The sequence below is a fragment of the Apis laboriosa genome, unplaced genomic scaffold, assembly GCF_014066325.1.
Source record: "Apis laboriosa isolate Shangri-la unplaced genomic scaffold, ASM1406632v1 scaffold23_cov150, whole genome shotgun sequence".
NCBI lineage: Eukaryota > Metazoa > Arthropoda > Insecta > Hymenoptera > Apidae > Apis > Apis laboriosa.
In genome coordinates this window covers 1,003,677-1,025,701 of record NW_025222452.1, presented here as the reverse complement: position 1 = coordinate 1,025,701, position 22,025 = coordinate 1,003,677, and the positions used below count along the sequence as shown (strand labels likewise).

Below are 22,025 nucleotides of genomic sequence, written 5' to 3'. Positions count from 1 at the left end.
TCTATATATCGTCTGTGATAAAACATCTTTTTCCTAATATTTTCAACTGATAACTCTAACGCCAATTAAATATTGATCACATCGTTCTTAATATTACCTCATCTGATTTGTAATCTGCGTAAAAAGTCAACAACATACTTTCACTTATTCTATATTTAATTTTGAAATTTTTTCTTAATTATCAAAAGATATGATTCCATATTTTCAACGAAACTTCTAACTTCTAATTTTTTAAACGAACAATCGAAGCTCAAGTCGCGCCAAAACAATGCATAAACAATTTTAGATTTGGATTTCGCGCAAAGAAGAGATTCGCCCAAGATGAACCCTTTTGTTGAAACACCCTCTGAAAAGTCACGTGCCGCGAAGGGATGCGGTCGAAAAAAAAGGCGTCAAGGGGTTGAAGCGTGAACTATCTCATGACACCCGCGAACAAAAAAGAAATATTAATCGAGAGTGCGGTTCACCTCATCTCGATTTTCGTCGCAACTATGCAATCTGCGACACGTGTTGCGCAACGTGTACATTATGTCGTCCCGTCGAATATGATTACTCGGAGTGGTGTCGCACCCTTTAACGCCCATCCCTAACGATTTTGTTACGCACAATTGTTGCGTAATTGCAGTGTTTGGATCCTCGAAGAAACCATCCCCTTAAATATCTTTTCGTTGACAAAACGTAATCTACGATGAATTTTAACCTCAGATGAATTTTAAAATATCGTCCAACGAGTTAAAAACGTGATTGAAACATAGATTGCACGAAAAGAAAAATACGAAATAAAAATAACTAATTTAATTAAACTATTATTAAATCCTTCCAAATGCTTATCCAACAACCAGTTTTATCCAAATATCTCTCTCTCTCCAAATATATATATCCTTCACAGGATCAGAATATAATCATACTATGTATAATAGTTTTGAGAGAAAGTCGCATGATCGATAAAATGGTCCACCCATTCGCTTGCCTCGCGTCCACCAGGTGCGGAAATGTTCCATGGTCTGGAACATTGATGGCAATGGCGGCCACTTTGGGGCGGTCTCGATCCCGGTCTCCCGCTTTTCCATTGGAGGATCGAGGGGATGCTGAGGGAGTGAGAGAGAGAGCGAGAGAGCGAGGGAAGGATGAGACGACGAGGGGTTCGTTTCGTGGGGGCGTGGTCTCGTGGACGACGAGATGATCCTTGAAATCGGCCCTCGGGGCGCATCCTGTCCACGCGACAGGGCATCTTATCAGAGACGTCGTCGATCTCGTGGTGTAATCGTAGGTGTTTGCTTCGGTTCGTACATTTCGGTGGAAATTATTTTTTGAATAATTTTTTTTTTTTTTTGAAGAAGAAGAAGAAGAAAATTAGAAAAAGTCAAGGTTTGGTTAATTTAACTTGATCGCAAAGAGGAACTTGATTGAATTATCGGTGATGATACCTCGTTAAGATACGATCTGGTGAAACTATTGGTAAAAAGTAAGTTTCTTTAAAAATTACTCGATCGAAATATCGCATACATAACCTTTTTCCTCCGAATTGAATTTATATGAGAATAATAATAATAATCTGTAAATAATCGCAAGGAACAAAGTATTTTCTCTTTTTAGAGCGAAAATATTAAGTAATATTAAAATATCGAGGGGGAGGAAATGAATCATCTTAAAAAGGTGGACGACTGATCGAAGATGGGGGATGGAAGTCACACGTTGATTTCTCGGTGAGTATCTGAATTTCTCTTCTGTTTTCTCTTATCGAATCTTTCTTCAATTATAAAAGAAGGAAAAAAAAACAAGATAAATTAAAGAAGTCACAAATTCGATGTCACGAATCGGACACGTGAGCATACGAGATGAAATTGTGCGATGGAAAGGTGGCAATAAAAGGTGGAACGACAAGTGGAAATCTGGGGAATTTTTTTGAAATATTAAAAGAAAGCCCGGGAAGATGTCCATACGAATTGCCGGTTTACCATAAAAATCAGATCGAACGAGACCGGGGGTTGTTTCCGTGTGAATAATTAAAAAGGGATGGGTTTCTCGTGTCCCGCGCCGAGGAATTTTTTTTGAATAATAGAAATACCATCTTTCGTCGGTTTCGCCTCGAAATTTAAGAGTCCCTCGAGAGATCGTCGAAACTATTTTTTTCCTTTCACATTCATTGGATCTTCCTCGTTTATAAATATCATTACACATCTTTGTTATTACTTGACAAAGAACATTGTTCTTCGATTATGTATAAAGATAAAGACGAATTAAAAATAAGAATCGATCCCCTTCTTCGTCGATCATTTTTCACGCGTGTAAAATCGAGTATAAGTATATGGACAAATATTTGCCTAACTTGTTACTTTTCCCCGGAAAAACCCTTTTACCCTGAATTCCCTCGTTCCCTCGAGACGAAGTCGAGTCTCGAAGGAACGATGACTCAATATATATATATATCATAATTCAGAATTACAGGAATTAATAAATTATTTTTCGATTCGTAATTGTTGTTCGTATTCGTAAGAACAAATGGCGATCTCGGTTTCAGCGATTAAGGGTAAAAATAAAAATGGATCGTTTCATCCTTCATCTTTCCACGTTTCTTGCAACGATTAGTCTCGAGTGCGAGAACGAATGAGAATTTGGTGGAGGGAGAAAAAGGAAGGAAGAAATTATCTGTTTCGACGGGAGAATTTCTATTGATCGGAGAGAAAATGGCGAACGGTGGACACGGTGTGGTAGTGAACGGGGTTGGTGCACCTGGTGCCGGCACTCTTTCGAGGGAAGAAAGACGTCGACGCAGAAGAGCGACGCAAAAGTATCGAACTGCACACGCCACGAGGTAAAAAAAATCTTTCTTATCTTTTGCAGAAAAAAAATATAATTGATAATTCTATTATATATATATTTTTTAATAATATTTATCATCCCTTGTCGTTATTAATCCTTCTAAATTATTAAGGCGGTTCTTAAATAGTTTGATTGACAATTAAGTTCTTGATTAATTTCTTGCTTTTATCTTTTACTTTTAAAGAACTTCTTTTCTATATTTTTATAAATATCCATCACTCTTTGTCGTTCGTTATTAAAGTGACTCTTAAGTAATTTGATTAACAATTAATTCCTTGATTTCTTTCTTTTATCAAATTCTTTTACTTGTAAAGAAGTAAAGAATTTTTCTTGTACATTTTTTAAAAGATTATTATCTCTTGTCATTTGTTATTAATCGTTAAAGCGGCTCTTAAATACTTTGATTAATTTTCCTTTCATCTTATCTTCCTTTATTCTTTTAAAGAACTTCTCCTGTATATTTTTATAAATATTTATTATTCCTTATTATTTCTTTTATTAGTTATTAAAGCGGTTCTTAAATAACTTGATTAACAATTAATTCCTTGATTGATACTTGATTTTTTCCATTTTTTCAAATTCTTTTACTTTTAAAGAACTTTTCCTGTACATTTTTATAAATATTTATCATTCCTTGTCATTTCTTATTAGTTGTTAAAGTGGTTCTTAAATACTTTAATACTTTTTGATTAACATTTATTTTAAAGAATTTCTCCTTTTTTTCTCCATTTTTTTAAAATATTTATCTTCTTTGTCATTCGTTATTAAAGCAGCTCTTAAATACTTTAATCGACAATTAATTCCTTGATTTCTTCCTTTTATTAAATTCTTTTACTTGTAAAGAAGTAAAGAACTTTTCTTAATTTTTCTATATTTTTTAAAAGATTATTATCTTTTGTCATTTGTTATTAATCGTTAAAGGCTCTTAAATACTTTGATTAATTTTCCTTTTATCTTATCTTCCTTTATTCTTTTAAAGAACTTCTCCTGTATATTTTTATAAATATTTATCATTCCTTATCATTTCTTTTATTAGTTGTTAAAGCGGCTCTTAAATAATTTAATTAAGGACAATTAATTCCTTGATTTCTTCCTTTTTTTCAAATTCTTTTACTTTTAAAGAACTTTTCCTGTACATTTTTATAAATATTTATCATTCCTTGTCATTTCTTATTAGTTGTTAAAGCGGTTCTTAAATACTTTAATACTTTTTGATTAACATTTATTTTAAAGAACTTCTCCTTTCTTTTCTCCATTTTTTAAAATATTTATCTTCTTTGTCATTCGTTATTAAAGCAGCTCTTAAATACTTTAATCGACAATTAATTCCTTGATTTCTTCCTTTTATCGAATTCGTCCTTTTAAAATAAAATCGAGTCACTAAAAAAGAAAAAAAAAATAAAGATCGATTCTATCGAATAATTTCAACTTCTCTTCTCAACAACCTTCGAATCTTAATCATCGTTCACACTGATTTTTTCGCAGAGAAAGGGTTCGAGTAGAAGCTTTCAATCTAGCTTTCGCGGAGCTTCGAAAGCTTCTGCCGACCTTGCCACCGGACAAAAAGTTGTCAAAGATCGAGATCCTTCGACTCGCCATCTGCTACATCGCTTACTTGAACCACGTCCTCGAGGCCTGAACCCTTACCGAGCAGGAATCACTCTATTTTTGCAGAATCGAATCCTGTGTCATCCGGCTCGAATATCGAATATACAAGAAGAAAGTATACAAATCTTTTTCCACTCTTTTTCCATTCATTTTATTATATATATATATTCGTATAATTCGATATACTCTCTTTGTAGATAATCCAATCGAAACTGTCGGAAAAATTCATGTTTCGTTCTTGTTAATACAATTTATTATTTATGTCTGTAAATGTACATTAAATTAATATATCAGAATTCAACGCGTTATAAATATATATATATATATATATATATTAGATACATCCTTATCTTAAAATAGGATTAGAGAAAATTTTTAATTATCTCCTATATAAAAACATTTCCAATTCTTTGAAACTGGAACATCATATTCACCTCCTTTGTTTCACCAATTTTTTTCTTTTTTTTTGTCCCTCCAAGCGACACTCGAAGCGCAGTTATTCGCAAATCGAAACTCTTAAATCAATCTCGTTCCGTGGATTAGCCCGATTCCCAAGGGGTCCCGCACGCCCCACGAGTCCGCGTATCCTCTAAATCCTCATCTCTCCTCTGTATCCGAATCGTGGGGCTCGCCACTTACCGATCATCGTCCTACGAAACTAGACTTTCCTCGACCAGAGAGCTCGACGTTCCAACTTCACGGCTCATCGATCTTCCTCTCGTTTTCGTTTTTCTCTCTCTATTTTTTCTCTACGCGAAACAGAATTATTTTTTTCGTTTCAATCGATGTTCAGTCGAAATGTCGTGTCTTTACAAAGTTAAGGAAAAAAAGAGATTAACTCGAGGTTTCGAAGTTTTCATTTTCATTTCAATTAAAAAATAATTAATTATTATTAAATTTGATCAAATAAAAGAGCATTTTAACCTTATATGATATGATAAATAAATTTTAAAGGATATAAAATATCTTATATCTTGAATCTTGAATAAGAAAAAAAAAAAGGTGGAAAATGAGAATTTTGTCGAGTAAAAAACAATTTTCAGGTAGCATTTTAATCTTATATGATATGATAAATAAATTTTAAAGGATATGCAAATATTTCTTATATTTTAAATTTTGAATAAGAAAAGAATAAGAAAAAAAAAAATGCTGGAAAATGAGAATTTTGTCGAGTAAAAAAGAATTTTCAAATAACATTTTAATCTTATATGATATGATAAATAAATTTTAAAGGATATGCAAATATTTTTTATATTTTAAATTTTGAATAAGAAAAGAATAAGAAAAAAAAAATGCTGGAAAATGAGAATTTTGTCGAATAAAAAATAATTTTCAGATAGCATTTTAATCTTATATGATATGATAAATAAATTTTAAAGGATATGCAAATATTTCTTATATCTTGAATCTTGAATAAGAAAAAAAAAAATGCTGGAAAATGGGAATTTTATCGAGTAAAAAAGAATTTTCAGATGTAGAACGTAATATAGAAAAGACACGATTATTCTGTTCACTCAAAGGTATATAAACGTAAAATTATTGAAAGTTCTATTTATCAGACTGTTTCATTATTGCAAATGAAAATTTTATCATTGAAAATTTTAAACCATGATTAGAATCATAATGAGTTACGATAATATAAAATAATAAAATACAATACAATAAAAATGATAAAAATTCTATATATACATATTCAAAGCTCTCGATCTTAAAGTATCGATCTGTTCGCAATTTATTATCTCAACGACAAGCAATTGATATACAATATTTAGAAAGAATGTTAAAACATTTTTTTCTCGTAACTAAAATGATGCAATTTAGAGCAATATTTTAAATTGATCGCAATCGTTCGAAATTGCATTAGCTGGCCAACTTATATCCTCAAGCCTTTATGTCTTGGTGTGATGAAATGAATTTTTCTTCTTTTTTTTTTTTTATCATCGCACTCCTTCTTACGTTGCAATTACGTAAATGCGCAATTGCAATTCTTCTGGGTCAACCTTCAACCTTTAGTCGAACGAAGAAACGAGCAACATTGATGTCGTTTTATCCTCGATTTGAATACAGATAATGAAATTAACAGAAAAAAATTACAACGCACGAGTGTTTAATTTGAACGATATTTTTTTTTTCTTTTTCCTTTATTATAAATTAACCTTTGAGTGAACAGAATAATCGTGTCTTTTCTCAATAATTCTCTTTTAAAATATCCGCGTAGGTTCATATACTTTTCACAAGATGTAACAATATCGTCAATTTTTATTCTTATTTTTTATTATTAATTTTTCGTTTCTTAATTTTTCCAAATAGAAAGAATAGAATAAGAAAACAAGGATGAAAAGTTACGAGGAAGCGACAAAAATAATAATCGTGTTATCTTATGCGACATCGTTCCGTTATTACGAGAATATGAAAAAGAGTCTGTTGAAATTTTTGCTCAGCTGGATTTATAATATTATCTCGTTCTTCACGTACGTCTATTTCATATTCTATCTGGAAATATATAATTTAAGAGGCATGCCGTACAACAAAGAACGCATCACATACACGTTTCTACTTTTCATCTTTCTTTATGGATACATAATTATAATAATAACGGGTTGGTATAAATCGAAGGTAATGGATCTTCAAAGAAGTGAGAATCTTCAGTTTTCTTAATTTCCATTTTTTTTTTTTTATTGAGAACGAAAAAGAAATTTTTTTTCCTATTTTTCGAATTAAATTAAACTTTCGATTTTTGACGTTTCTCGTCTAGAATATGATCGCGTTACGAAATCGCATCGATCGAGTGGACGAAAATTTGAAGGAAATCGGGATTAAAATCGAATATCAAAGCGTGTATCGTAAAGTAAAGATCACAGGATTAATATGGTTAATCCATTGGATTACATTAATAGGATTATTCTCAAACTTCACATTAAAATACAAAAAAAGAATATCTGAAATAATTATCACTTTTTCTTACGTTTACATCACGAATGTCGAGTCACTGGCTTTGTACGATTACGACATATTCATACAGTACGTATATCAAATTACAATCTATCAATTTTCATATTTCTTCGAATTTTTCAAATTGATATTTTCAAAAATTGCAGTTGGTTGAGGTTAAGATTCGAACAGACGAACCAACTGCTCGAAACGACTCTATCGGGGAACGATGGAACGAAAATGGAGAAGGAATCGAAGGAGGATGCGATCCTCAAGTCGAATCCTAATTTTAGGAATAGATCTCGATTGAACAGTTGGTCGTTCGAACGTTTTTTACTAGGCTCCCAAATATTTCCTGTAAACCACGTTCCAAGTTCGAAACAGGAATCACAATCCGAGGAGAAAATTCGTCTGGTTCAACAAATTAGGTAAATGAAATTCGATCGAAATTAAATAATTTTGAATTAATTAAAAATATTCCGGACGAATAAAAAGATTTGGTAAAATTTATAAAATTTTAAGATCGGCGCAATTGCAACTTTCCAATGTGTCGAAGATGACGAATAATGTTTATAACGTACAATTATTGACATATACGTTCACAATTATGATTTATATAATAATACATACATATTATATATACGTAGAGATCCAAAGAACGACCGATGTTAAGAAACTGTTACAGATGATAATAATATTTATATGGAATAGCTTTGGAAATTTTATGAAGATCACTTATATAGCCTATTATTGCGAATGTACAATAAATGAGGTGAGAAATTAAAAATGTTCTTTTTTTTTTTTTCTAAGTGATAAAATTAAAATTTGATCTTCGATTCGATTTTCAGGCTAAAAAAACAATAAACATCATTCACTCGTATCCTTTGGACGAAAAAGATATTGAATTAAAAAATGAGGTGAATAAGATTTAACTGTTTGATATGTTGAGTGAAATTTTGTTGAAAAAAATATAACGTAATAATTCATTTATTCACAGTTTCTTCAATTCTGTTTTCAAATATCGTACACACGACTTGAAGAATCAAAAACGATTGATTATAAAATCAATTATTGTTACATTCGCCATGTTAGTATTCTTTTTTATAGTTTATTAATTACACGATTTTTCTTCTTTTTTTATAGTTTATTAACAAGATTTTTTTTTTTCAGTGTATAAGTTTCATGTTGTCTTACGTTATTATCATGATACAATGGAGTCAAAATTCATCGATAAAAGATCACATTTCAGTGGAAAATGTGACGAGTTACAATTTGAGCAACGTTCAAACGACGAATCAAAGTTCGATCGACGTTTAAATATAATTTTTCATACTTGTCGATTAATAAGATTATAAATACAAGAATGTAAAATATGCAGTTAAAAACAGTGAATACTAAATATTCTTTCAATTGATGTTGATTTGATTTTAAATTCAAAACAATTATTATTCATTTTTAATAAACTTTCAGATTTTTTTTCAGAAATAGATATAACATGATTTACGGAAGATCATATCCAGAAAAACGCTTTTACAATATTATTAAGACATTCTTGAATCGCATTTCCATTCGATAGACTAGTTAATCATTAACCATTATTCTTGTTAACAATACTTTCACCGCGATATCGATTCGGATATGAACGAGCAATTGTTGTGCTCGTTATTACTTAGCAGCACTACTTATACGATAACCATGATGTGATAACGATCTCTTGCTACCTGTCGGGTAAATATACGATGATGTATGAATAAAATAAACAACGAAGGTGTGAAGCGTTTAAGTTGATCCAGTTTCATTTTTCATTCGCCATGTACGAGTCGAAAACTCTCAAAGAAACCATCAAACCGTTGATGATATTAAACTTCATCTTCGGCATGGGTCTGACCGGTATCGAGGCAAAGAAACCCTCGAAGATACTCGAATATATTTACACGATATGCAATCTGGTGATACTTTACTTCATCAATAAATTAACCTTGCCTTATTACGACAAATTCTATGTCATCAGTACATTCGAGCTAAGTCGTTTCATATTTCAATGGATGTTCCACGCGAATATTTGGACGATAGCCTTGTTGATTATCATTACCAGGATAAAAGCACAGGTGATTTTAAACGCTTTTTCGAATTTCTTCCTGTTATTACTTTTTGTTGGATCTGAAAATAAATTCAAATATAAATTTTGCACAATAGAGGAAATTGTTGATAAGTTAACCTCAATTTCTTTGCAACAGAAATTCATATATATATATATTCACACAAAAAACTTTGTTTGTAACTTTGATACATTGTCTCATATTTTAGCAATTACGGACAGTAGTGTCATTTGTAGAATTAAACGATCAAAAAATGGAAAACATAGGATTGTCACCGAAGCATCGTTGCCTGATGATGTATCAGATCAAAAGATACATATTTCTTGGAATATACACGTTCATTTTCGTCGTGTTGATCTACTATTGGCATTACGAATCAACCACGCCAGTGCTTATTAAATTATGCCTTTCCATTTTACCGAATGTTCCGTTCATAGTGTTCGGCATTAGCACCATCTCTTTCTGCTTCTGGGTCACGTATGAAACATTCAAGGAATAAATGAACAAGTGTTTAAATCAATCTTGAACATGTTTTACTTGGGCCTTAAGATTGATTTAAACAGTGATATTTCAACGAAACGTTAAAAAATAAAATACGTACGTTATTCAGGTGTTTGAAATTAAAGTTTCATCAGTTGAACGAGTTACTTCGTAGTATGAGAATCATAGAATCGCCAATTCACAAAAGAGTGTTGGAAATGACGAACAATTTCGAGAACAGATTCACTATGTACAGGAATGAACATGTAATAAGGAACACGAACACTATAAGAGCAGTAAAGTGAGATTTTACGATGAGATCAAAATGAGAATTATCATTAGATAAAAATTTACCGATTTACGATTACACTTTCGTTTTTCACAAAGGCAAATCCATCTGGAGATAATCAAGATCGTGAGCCTTCTGAATCAAACATTCGGAATACAGATCCTGATACAGATGACAGTGTCGGTTATCTTCACCACCAATCTTCTCCACCTGTTGTACAGGATTATATGGCTGCATTTTACCATCAATCAGCTTGTACAGGAATTGATCTCCGTGATTTTTTGGATATTGATTTATGGGTCCCAAATTTTGTACGTGAATCACGTTTGTGCCAGCACTAACTCAGAGGTATGAGCATTTTCTATTGAATATATTGAATGCAAATTGATAAGCCTTTTAGAAGAAGATATGTTACGTGTATATTTAAAATCGAATTATAAATTTTTACAGGCAGTAAATATTGGCAATATTATTTGTGAGTTTTATGAACCATTCACAACCAAAGAATTTCAAGCGGAGGTAAAAATTTGAATTCGAATACGAAAGAAAAATATAAAATTCATATAAAATGTTAATTTAAGGTTTGAAAATGATTCTTTTAGATTCGAGATTTCACTCTACAATTGATACAAAATCCAGTGGTATTTACGGCATATGGATTCTTCAATCTGGATCATTCGTTTATCCAAGGAGTACGTATATTTGATCGAATAAAATTTATATATATTTAACGTAATTTGTGATTTTCTAGGTCATTGGAACGATCACCACGTATCTCGTAGTTATGATTCAAGTGGGAGATTTATCAAATTCAGACAAGTCGTTACTCTCATGAATAGAAATATAAATAGATATTTAATCCAAATTTTACTCTTAAGGATTATCAGTCAATTGTATTGAATGAAAAAAGAATTTAAAAGATTGCTTTTATCAATTATGAATCATAATTTTCTCGAATTTTCTTGAAAAAAAAGGAAATATAATGAAATAATTGAAAGAATTGATTAAATATATTTAACTCGAGTTCCTTGGACATTCGCCCTAACAATTTTCCGCCAATTAGGACGTGGACAGGGATGATACCTCAATTACACTACACCCCTGATAGACCCCATACTATTCCAGATGGAGGCGTTAGACCGTGAAATTTGGTAATCTTGAAACTCGATAGCTCGTAATTCGGTGAAGATAGACAGTTACTTCTGAAAGCCACTCTTAATCGATTCTTAATTTGTGAAAATTATGCTTAAAGAGTCTCTGAAATCAGAATTAAATTTCTCTTATATACAACAATACTAAAAGATAGTATTTAAATGTGAAAATTTATTTTCTTTCGAAATTCCGTTTAATCGTGACTAATAAAAGTGAAAAATTTTAGAATTATATATTATAAATATATATATTAATAATACTATTATTTCGAAATAATAAAAGAAAAAAAAAGAAAGAAAAACTTCCATTAAATTGTGCACAAAATGCTTCAGATTTTTTTCCATTACGTTAATTTATATTTTTTATTTATCATGATTTATAATATATAATTCAGTATTACAAGTTACGCAACATAGGTAAAGCATACGTTTACGACGGATATAACATTAATTGGGAATTAAGGGTGCGAACGAGCGTGGCCGTCAGGAGCCACCTGCTACCATGCAACATTGGTGGGGTGAAGAGAATTGATATATTGCACCCAGGGGACGGAGAGACCAGTTTTAGATGGGTGCAAGTACCGTGTTCATCTCTAATCCTCTTCTCTTTCGTTAACTAACATTCGTAAGAGATACCTCAGCTTTGTTGTCGATTAAATTATTCCAGTCATTGCGATCGAATCTGCAATATGCATAATATAAATGCAGTGACTTTTAAAAAAAATCTTCTCGATTTACAAATATTATATTATTTTTGTTTTTCTTTAGTTTATAAAAAAGAATATATTAATATTAATATTTTATAAAATTATAAGAATAATATTAATAATATTTGAAGAAGAACGATTGGAGATGGTTGAATGAAAACAAAAAGATGGATTCCCTTGACCAAGGCATATGGGATGGATTAAAGATGGTGATTTTAGAAAAGTAAACGCAAACAGACTGCAACGATTCTAATAATCCGCAAACGTCGTTTATCATGTCGAAACGGATTTACTTTAACAACAGAACCGACCACTCCTACTCGAGGGTGTGGGTATTCGATCACTTCGTATCTTCGCCAAACGTTTACCCCTACATGTTTATTGATATCGAATAGGGAATGTATCTCAGTGACAATGTAAAAAAAATACTAATTGTTTTATTTTTTTTATCTTTTAATAAATTTCTTCCTAAAAAAACAAAAAAAAGAATAACAATTTTTTCAAAAATAAAAAGGACTAAAAATTTACCTTTTTTTTTCTTTTTTAGATTTAATTTTTGATTTTAATTATTTTCTTCTTTCTTTTCAATCAATATATTTCTTATCTACATTATGGTATGGTAACTTACATACAGGTATGTAAGTTATTTACTTACATTTATTTAATTTTTTTTGTCACTAATTATTATAATTTTTGGCATAATCTATCTTTAATTCTAATTTATTTTTAATTCTTAAAAATTATCAATGTTAATCAACAATTAATTAATATAAATAAGATTCCTCTGGTTTCGAATATTTTTTTCATTTTTTTACATTTATTTCTTTAATATAGAAAAAATCTTATTGTTTTTTTACCAATAAAAATTTACAAATTAAAAGAAATAATAATATAATTATATAAATAGAATAATAGAATAAAATAAAAAAGTTAGGTTAAAATGACCGAAAAATCACATGTTAATCTCAATTAATTAATTATGAAAGATTTATACTATTGAAATTTTTATTGTTGAAATAAAACATTATTAATAAATATATAAAAAATAATTATATCAAATAAAGAAAATTTTATAGATAACATAGAGTGCACTAGTATCGCATATATACTAACGATTCTGCCCTCTATACTTGCAGAATCCTACTAATTTGCGATATGTACACAGTGTACGAATTTTAGGTTAGTTAGGTATCAAAATGGGTAAACACGAAGTAGGAACACCAAAATATATTGCTAATAAAATTAAGGCAAAAGGCTTGCAAAAGTTAAGATGGTATTGTCAAATGTGTCAAAAACAGTGCAGAGACGAAAATGGATTCAAATGTCATACAATGTCAGAATCTCATCATAGACAATTACTGTTATTTGCTGATAATGCTTCTCGTTATATGGATCAGTTTTCAAAAGAGTTTTCTCAGGGTTATTTAAATTTACTAAAAAGACAATTTGGTACCAGAAGGGTGCCTGCTAATCGCGTTTATCAAGAATATATCTCAGACCGGGGACATATACATATGAATGCTACAATTTGGCTTACATTGACTGCATTTGTTAAATGGCTTGGACGTACTGGACAGTGTGTTGTCGATGAAACAGAGAAAGGTAATTTGTATAAAATTTAATATTTCTACTAATAATAAATATTTAATTAAATAAAAGTAATATTAATTATTGCTTCTTTTATTTTTAGGCTGGTACGTAACATACATTGACAGGGATCCAGAAACACTTGCAGCGCAAGAAAGAAAAGCTAAAAAACAAAAAATGGATAAAGATGATGAAGAAAGAATGATGGAATTTATAGAAAAACAAGTAGAAAAAGGCCAACAAGAAAGTAACGAACAATCTGAAAATATTAAAGAGCCACTTAAACGACTTGACAATGATGCACCTTTAGTCCTTAATATGAAAATAAATAAAAAACCAAAATTACTTCCCATTATAAAACAAGAAAAAATAGATAAAGATTCTACCAGTAATGAATCGACTTCCATGATTTCTGATATAAAGTCTGAGGAACCAAATAAAGAATATAGAGATAAGGAAACGAGTTCAGCAAAAATAGAAAAAGGTGAATCAAAACTTAATAATGATAATGATAATACAGAAGGATGGTTAAGAGAGGGTTTAATGGTAAAAGTAATAACTAAGACTCTTGGGGATAAATATTATAAGTCTAAAGGCATTATTCAATCTGTTGAAAATTCGAATTTCATTGGAAAAGTTAAATTGCGATCACCCGAAGAAGTTGAGAATCATGTTATAAAAATAGATCAAGAGTATCTAGAGACTGTAATACCTGCTATAGGAAAAGAAGTTATAATTCTTTGGGGAAAATATAAGGCAATGAAGGGTATTGTGCATAAGCTTCACATAGAACATTACAGTATAGATGTAAAATTGGAAAGTGATAATACTATAGTAAAAAAATTACCATATGAACAAATTTGTAAATATGTAAGATGATTTTTTGAATAATGATTATAAAGATTTGTCATTTATTCAATTTTTGTGATAAAATATATTATTATTTATTAATAATATTTTGATTAATACATAAAACAGAACATGTTTCTCTTTTCATTTTTATTTTGTAAATTTTTGATACTTGTGTAATTGTAAAATATGTTTAAATATTCTATTTATATAATATATTATATATTAATATACATTTAAAATTTATATTTATATTTTTTGTGTCAAGTTTATACAAAAATATATAAATAATATAGAAAACATCTTAAACTTGATTATAATTATCTTTGCAAAAACATATAAATTCGATCGATTATTCAATAATCAAATAGTCGTAGTTGCACGTAATAATCTGTAACCTCCTTTCTAATAATACGCCTCCCAATCAGCCTGGACTAAGTTCAATTTATTTTGTACTTTGATAATATATATATACATCACACAAATAATTTCTATTCACAATAATAAATTATCAAATAATTAAATCAGTCAAAAATAATAATCATTGTTTTATTTTTTAGATATCAAGTACTAGGAAAGCTTTAAATCTCATTTTTAAATGATTAATATTAAAAAGATATCCAACTTCAAGTTTTTAAATATAATTATATTAATTTTAATAACATAATCTCCATCAGTATCATATTTAATACGACTATATTATATTTTTTAATTATTATGATATATGTTATGAAACTTTGTATGCAAACATTAACCTTGTATGCGCGTATTTCTGCATCATATCTCAAGTGTGCGTGCACATACATATATAGTATATAAATACACGATATGCTCGAATTCGAAACTTTTGAAGGCCGAATATAAAGTGCCTATTTCAAACCAGCATGAACTTGAATTTAACTAGTCCAATAAAATTGATAATTACAATAGAGTGGATTAATCATGTTGCCGTCACGAAGTTTGATGAATGAGAATATAAGTGTAGAATTGTACCTAATTGATATATAAATTACGATCTGATAATGTTTAATTTAATGATAAATTTTTTAAATTTAATTTATTTTTAAAAATATTGTAAATACATATATTTTTTATATATCGAAACAACATATTTTCAATTATTAATATATTAATTACTTACTTGAAACAAAAATTCTGCATGTATTTTTCTTAAAGATATCTTTCTTTTTAATTCTAATTATTTAAATTTAATAATATCATACAAAAAAAAGACAAAAATTAATTCATTCTTTTAATTTATTACTCTTTAAGAAATATTTCAATAGATTATCTGAAAAAAATAAATCTTTTTCATTGTAATATCAAACAGAATTGTGAACATTGTTCATAATTATCTATTTCGATCGAATGAAACTCTGCATACAATTCATGCAAAGATTGATAACTACGATAAAAGTGAGATAGTGTGAGGCGAATCAGGTTGCGATATCGAAATAATTATTCTACGAGATTGCATGTATCTATATATAAAAGTACATTTGACTTGATCAAGAATTTCAGAGAACAATCTTTACATATAAAGTAAATTTATATATAAAAAATATATGTATTTACAATATTTTTAAAAATACATTTTTTTCCTTTTTTTTTTAACTTAATAGCACTATCTTTTTAAAAAATGCTTAAACTTGTTCAAATTCTTACCGACAGCAAAATTACTTTCGTTAACGGTCTTTGACTAATAATACCATCTCTTTGAAATATATTTAAACTTTTTACATAATTAATGGCAATAAAGTATATTATTTGAATAAAATCAAGAAATTTTTTTTATGAATTAAACTAAATTGCGATTTCTCTCAAAGATACTAACAACATTAATGCGATATTAAACAATTTGAATATTTTTTAAAAAGATGGCACTAGTAGTTAAACACCATCAATAAAGTTCACTTTAGTGTCGATAATAATTCGCAACAAGCTTGAATACTTTCCAAAAAGATAGCGTTACCGATTAAATACTAAAGAAAAAAAATTACATTTTTATTACATATATTTTATTTATATTTTACATATCATATCATATCATATATTTTTTTGTATTGATGTCATATATAAATTTTATGTATATTTTATACATAATATACTTTTTATTTCTATCTTTATATCATATATAAATACATTTTGTATTTTTATATCATATAAAATAATAATAAATCTTTTCAATCTTTTGATATTTTCATCGATCAATATCAGAACTTTAACTGGATGCTAAATAGTTAAGATTTTAGTTAAGAAAACTTTGGACGTCAGTCTGACGCACGAAACCTTTTTTTCAGCTATTGAATCACGGATTTCCTGAAACGTTATATTACTCGAGCCTTCAAATTCTCGAGTTCATGGTATTATGCATATACGTATCCGACACCTTGGTGGGATGGTAGCTCGTGCGCGGCGCGATGAACCGACTCAAAAGCTACCAGAATTATTAACTCCTGTCAGTCTAGGTAGCTCGATCCAGCAAAGAACACTTGATTGCTTCTTCCACTTGTTAACACCATTTCAAGAAAAACCGATTTCATAAAGATTCAAACGCGAAGGATAAACTTTTGACGCTTGAAAACTCTTCTCGCATAATCTTAAATCCCCTTTCTTGATATAGTCTCTTCGATATCTTTCTAAAAAAAAAATGTTAAAAATATTAAATTCATTCAATACTATCTAATAAATTACAATCGTTTTCCATACAGAGAATTGATGAATCGTTTCGACGATGTCGTTACGTTCAAACGAAGCTATTTTGGGTTTTAAGTGTCGATCGTTAGAAGAAGTTTAAAGCGTTTCCGAGTCTCGCGTGTGGATTTTGAGAAAAGTGGAAGATATGGAGGAAAGATCGGAGGAAATCGAGGAGAGTAGCAACTCGTGTTCGACATCCACGTGTTCGTCATCGGCGTCGGTGCGTGGCAAGAAACGGTGCACGGAAATGCGTTCGGAGAAGCCGGCGTACCTTCGCCAGAAAGGTACGATTCTCTATGTTGCTTGCAAATATCAGATCGATCAGGAACTTGTTCGCAAATGAACTTTAAACTGAGTTAAGAAGATCGATGCTCGAGGAATCGGTACACGATTCCTCGTCCAAACGCGATTTCGTTGATTCGCCTGATGATTGATCAGCGACGAAAATTTCAAATTTTCCTAATTGCGCGCAAAACTGCAATTTATCATCGCACGTGCTATTATTGCTCACCAATTATCGATCGCTAATCCACTAAATTTCACTCAATATATATACGCGATAGATAAAAAAAAAAAACCAAACTATTCAAAACTTATCCTTTGTACGCAGGAAACCTTCGTTTCTTTGATACAAATGCAAAAGTTACGAGCACGTAATGTAAGCACGTATAATCTTATCTCAACTCGGTTCGACGCACTAAAATAGTAATAGTACTCGTTACTCGCGTATACGATATAATAATGCGTGGAAAGCGGAAAATACTCACCGAATGAATTAAATTTCATCCTCTCGAAACATGGTTTCATCGATGACTTTGTCGTCAAGAATCGTCAAGTGCTAGCTGCTCGAATTAGATCAATGAATCTCTGGAGGGGGGAGGGCAAATTAAACTGCATTACATCGGTAGGTGTAATCTGGAAATGCAGATGCTTGCTCCGACGCGAATTCGTAATTCGATAGACTCGATTACACGCGAGCACGCGATTCTGAAAAGTACGTTCGAGACTGTATATATATATATATATACGTACATATATACGTACGTGTCAGAGTGCAAATCCCCGTTATTCCTTGGTCTGTAAAATAAGATGTTATTACGATCCGTCATTACATCATTTTATGGTGCAAAATTCTATTTCGATTATTCTTTACTTCTATACGAATTTCGCGATGTATTTTATTCGTATCATACGACGATAGATTGATAGAGATGGACGAAAGAATGATAGATATTTAAAAGAAAAAATGACATTTTTTTTCGATTAAAATTAAATTTGGATAATAGGGTTCAATTTTCTTTCCTGGAAAAGAAGGATGTTACTTTTTTTTTTACAAAGAAATAACCAGAGACAGGTACCGAAACTATTATGTATTTATACGAGGAGAGAAGTGAATCTCGTAACAGAAAATAGGTTAAGAGCGGCCGATTCTCGTAACGTATTTGTATGTTTATACGTTTTTTTAAAGTTCACGTGTCACGCGAAACAACGATACAAAAACGACATACAGGTACAGATCCGATATATGTGATTACTTTACGGTTAAACTTACGGATTATTATTACGGTTTAAAATAAGATATACTATTTTCCGTTGTCAATTAACCTCCGCTCCAGATACAAGATTGCGGAAGCTAGTTTTGTATCCAACGGTTCGAGTAATTGCGCACAACAACTGCGCAGAAAAATTTATCCCTATTAATCCAATTTTGCGACAACTTTCATATCCATCTACCAAATCTAATATATGTTTAATGATTCGATTTGTATAATTTTCTTTATTAAAAATGATCTTCGGCATGATGTGTATAATAAATACGTATAATATTAGTGTTATATGTAACAGTGTTATATATCGCTATGATTCCAAACTGGCGAGAAACTGCGCTTCCATGCTTCGCGCGCATGAAATCTCATGAAAATGCACCGTTCACGTTCGCGTTTGAAATTTATTCCCCGAACGAAAAGGGGGAAAAGCAACTATTTTGCTACTTATGGGCGCCGTTGAGAGAAAAGGATTGAGCAGGTTGCATGAGACCGAGACACGTCGTTTACACGGCAAATACGACGGATAGACGTTATTAGGGCATGTCTATCGCCTATATCCGCGAGCAAAGTGTCTTTGGACGTCCAAAGTGACGCGTTTCGTGCGGCTCGAAAGTTTGGTCGCCTTCCTATCCTAGGATCGGTTTATATAAAAGGCTGGATTTCGGCACGAATTGATATTTGATAGTTTGATGCGAGGCTTGTGCCAGTGAGCATCGTCGTCGGTGACATAATCTCTCCAACTTTTCATCTTTCCCTATTTGAAACATCTTCTTTAAATACATATCTATTTCTTTGTCTTTGAATATTCATTCGTGGAAAGATTTCTCTGTTTTCTTTTCTTTCTTTTTATTTTTTTATATACACATATATATATCCCTCCTCTGCTCAAAAGAATTAAGATCGCGTTTCAATGTCGTTGTCTACCAGATCGGCGAGGTGTGCAGCTCTGATGGCGGAGCCCGACGAGTTGTATCCAGGTGGAGAATTTTCTCGAAGAAAAGAATTAACCGAGCAACGTTTTCATCTACATCTGTTTCTTTTCTTTTTTTCCAGAAAAGATTATATACCCCAGGAATACGAGAACGTTGACCAAAACAGCTGTCGTCGGAGGCAAACCAATCGACGAGAAGACATGCATGGTAATTCGTTGATCTTTGTAGAGCCTTTCTTTTTCTTTTTCCTTTTGAATTTTTTAAAAACGTTCAAACGCGTTTCTCAGGCTCTAAGAACGTTGGTTTTCGGAAGTTGTGCCACCCCACCGAGGCCGGAATGGGCGAGGACCGGATTCACGTTGCGACCTTACGGGCAAAGCTTGGCGTTTGGATTGCGAGCGCCGAGGAACACGACCAGGGCCCTCGTCACGGCTGTACAAGCCGTGATGCTCAAACATTTCCTCTTCAAATCTAAACAGGATAGCCACGTTGGCCCTGAAAGGTTTTTAAAAGATTGTTATTATTATTATTATTCTCTTTTTCCTCGAAAGGAAATTTCATTACTTTTTGCTGGTTTAACCTAGCCTGTTGAGACCGTCGTACGACAGGCAGATCGACGCGCTGACGTCCACCATAGCGGAGATTATTTGGCGTTGCGCGGGCGGGTTTGCCGTGCAAAATATCGGTTGCTCGTCGAATCAAAGCGGAAACGAGAACGTGTCCACGGCGGTGGTTGTCTTGCCGCAAGAGACACCCTATGTGCAGCACAGCGTGCAATACTTTCAAGATGGTCTCACGGAGACCGTACGTATATAAAAATCCTTAAAACTCGTGCCATTTATTCTCGATACGATCGATTCTTGAAATTCTACTTGTTGACTGGCCAGTGGAAAACAATAAATAAAATAAATGAAATATGAGTATAGCTGAATGAATATATTTGATTACACGTGATTGTGCGTTTACAAAACATTTGAAGTAGGTCTATCGAAGAGAAACAAATTCAATAATGAAATCACATATAAAATTTCAGTGAACTTTAAATTCTGTAACACTACTCTTTCGATTGTTGATCGTCGCATGTCTATCGTCTATATCCGCGAGCAAAGTGTCTTTGGATGTATTGAAAATTTCTGGATGTGTTTCAGAATTTATTTTTTCTCTGTCTGTTAGATTTACCAAGATATTCGAATTGTTTCGAGTTTTAGAAAGCAATTTTAAAAAAGTGATTCAAAATAATAATTCGAACAAACGATTACTCTAAGATATTACTCACCTCTCCTCATAATCATCATCGTGTCTTCTTCATCTTCGCGAATCCAAGAATATATCGAACGAATTTTCCAATTCCTAGCTCCATTTGTTCGAATTTGAATCTTTGGACGACTTGGAGATATTCGTGAAGCGATACTTGTACTTGGTAAGTTTATCGAACACGATTTCTCGAATATATATCAATAACGATCCGTAATCCAACAGTTTCAAGACGAGGGTAGTCCCGGTGCTATATTGCTTCTGTACAGCGCTGTACTCTCCAGAGGGCTTTCCAAGTAAGCATGAACATCCTCTACTCCTTCTCGAGTCGATAAACGACAATACAAATTCTTTTCCCAGAGTGAAGATCGATCTGGAAAATCCAAGGGGTTCGATGTTGAGCGGTTGCCCGGAGGAGGGCTCCACGAGCGTGGTGATCTTCTCGTTGACGGGCCGTGCCTCCCCTCACCTTCACAACGGGGTGTTGCACGTTGGGGATGAAAACACATACGTAAGTTTCCTCCTCCTCCTCCTCCTCCTCCTCTTTCTCTCGATTTTTACTTTCAAGGCTGTACCGCAATGGGGCGTCCTCGCCAGGAGCGAGGTAGGATTCCTGGTGCACGAGGGCGACGGACAATCGAATAAACAACCCGGCTCCCGCTTGAAGACCCCCAATTTGCCGATTTGGGTCACCCTTTGCAACGGCCATCACGGCGTCCTGTTCAATACGAATCGCGAGCTGCTCAGAAATTATCACGCGGAGCGACGGTAAGAGAGAGAGAGGAAGGGAAAGAAGTCGAGAGAAATTTTTATTTTAATTTTTATTTTAAAAACCTTTTTCCCATCTTTCGCCTTCTAAGCTTCGAGATCCAATACTTCACTTGCGGTGGAAGCCATGCCATTCTGACCGTCGACACCAGGTCAAATTCCGGAAATGATTCGGAGTTGGAGGGGCCGAGCAAAGAATGCACGGACATGGCCGCAACTCCCTTGGAGAAACTCATTCGTTCCAAGTGAATAATTATTCCATATATTCTTTCTCTCTCTCAGACATTATATATATATATATAT

At 31.8% G+C, this 22,025-nt stretch overlaps 4 protein-coding genes and 1 long non-coding RNA gene across 5 annotated transcripts; 4 read left to right on the top strand and 1 right to left on the bottom strand.

Annotated features, from left to right (window-relative positions):
• Positions 1 to 2,687: 2,687 nt before the first annotated feature.
• On the top strand, positions 2,688 to 4,462 carry LOC122713419 (helix-loop-helix protein 1-like). Its single transcript, XM_043933851.1, has 2 exons — positions 2,688 to 2,815; positions 4,309 to 4,462. The coding sequence occupies exons 1-2, from the start codon at positions 2,688 to 2,690 to the stop codon at positions 4,460 to 4,462; spliced, it is 282 nt and encodes a 93-aa protein (XP_043789786.1).
• On the top strand, positions 2,703 to 8,679 carry LOC122713319. Its single transcript, XM_043933667.1, has 8 exons — positions 2,703 to 2,815; positions 6,742 to 7,047; positions 7,187 to 7,452; positions 7,530 to 7,790; positions 7,885 to 8,134; positions 8,211 to 8,279; positions 8,360 to 8,449; positions 8,533 to 8,679. Exons 2-8 carry the CDS (start codon positions 6,766 to 6,768, stop codon positions 8,677 to 8,679), a joined length of 1,365 nt encoding a protein of 454 aa, XP_043789602.1. The 5' UTR covers positions 2,703 to 2,815; positions 6,742 to 6,765.
• A 312-nt stretch (positions 8,680 to 8,991) lies between these two features.
• LOC122713357 (gustatory and pheromone receptor 32a-like) lies at positions 8,992 to 11,132 on the top strand. The gene is made up of 7 exons (XM_043933721.1): positions 8,992 to 9,470; positions 9,670 to 9,938; positions 10,072 to 10,242; positions 10,329 to 10,578; positions 10,681 to 10,749; positions 10,833 to 10,922; positions 10,982 to 11,132. Exons 1-7 carry the CDS (start codon positions 9,174 to 9,176, stop codon positions 11,063 to 11,065), a joined length of 1,230 nt encoding a protein of 409 aa, XP_043789656.1. The 5' UTR covers positions 8,992 to 9,173; the 3' UTR covers positions 11,066 to 11,132.
• Positions 11,133 to 13,263: 2,131 nt separating this feature from the next.
• Positions 13,264 to 21,971, top strand: LOC122713417 (inactive ubiquitin carboxyl-terminal hydrolase MINDY-4B-like). Its single transcript, XM_043933850.1, has 10 exons — positions 13,264 to 13,690; positions 13,779 to 14,159; positions 19,822 to 19,907; positions 19,988 to 20,202; positions 20,285 to 20,504; positions 21,055 to 21,120; positions 21,180 to 21,250; positions 21,315 to 21,465; positions 21,523 to 21,722; positions 21,815 to 21,971. Exons 1-10 carry the CDS (start codon positions 13,285 to 13,287, stop codon positions 21,969 to 21,971), a joined length of 1,953 nt encoding a protein of 650 aa, XP_043789785.1. The 5' UTR covers positions 13,264 to 13,284.
• On the bottom strand, positions 16,640 to 18,851 carry LOC122713517. Its single transcript, XR_006346497.1, has 4 exons — positions 18,774 to 18,851; positions 18,266 to 18,298; positions 17,989 to 18,208; positions 16,640 to 17,163 (listed from the first exon to the last, which is right to left on the bottom strand). It is a non-coding gene; the product is annotated as an uncharacterized LOC122713517 (long non-coding RNA).
• Positions 21,972 to 22,025: the final 54 nt, after the last annotated feature.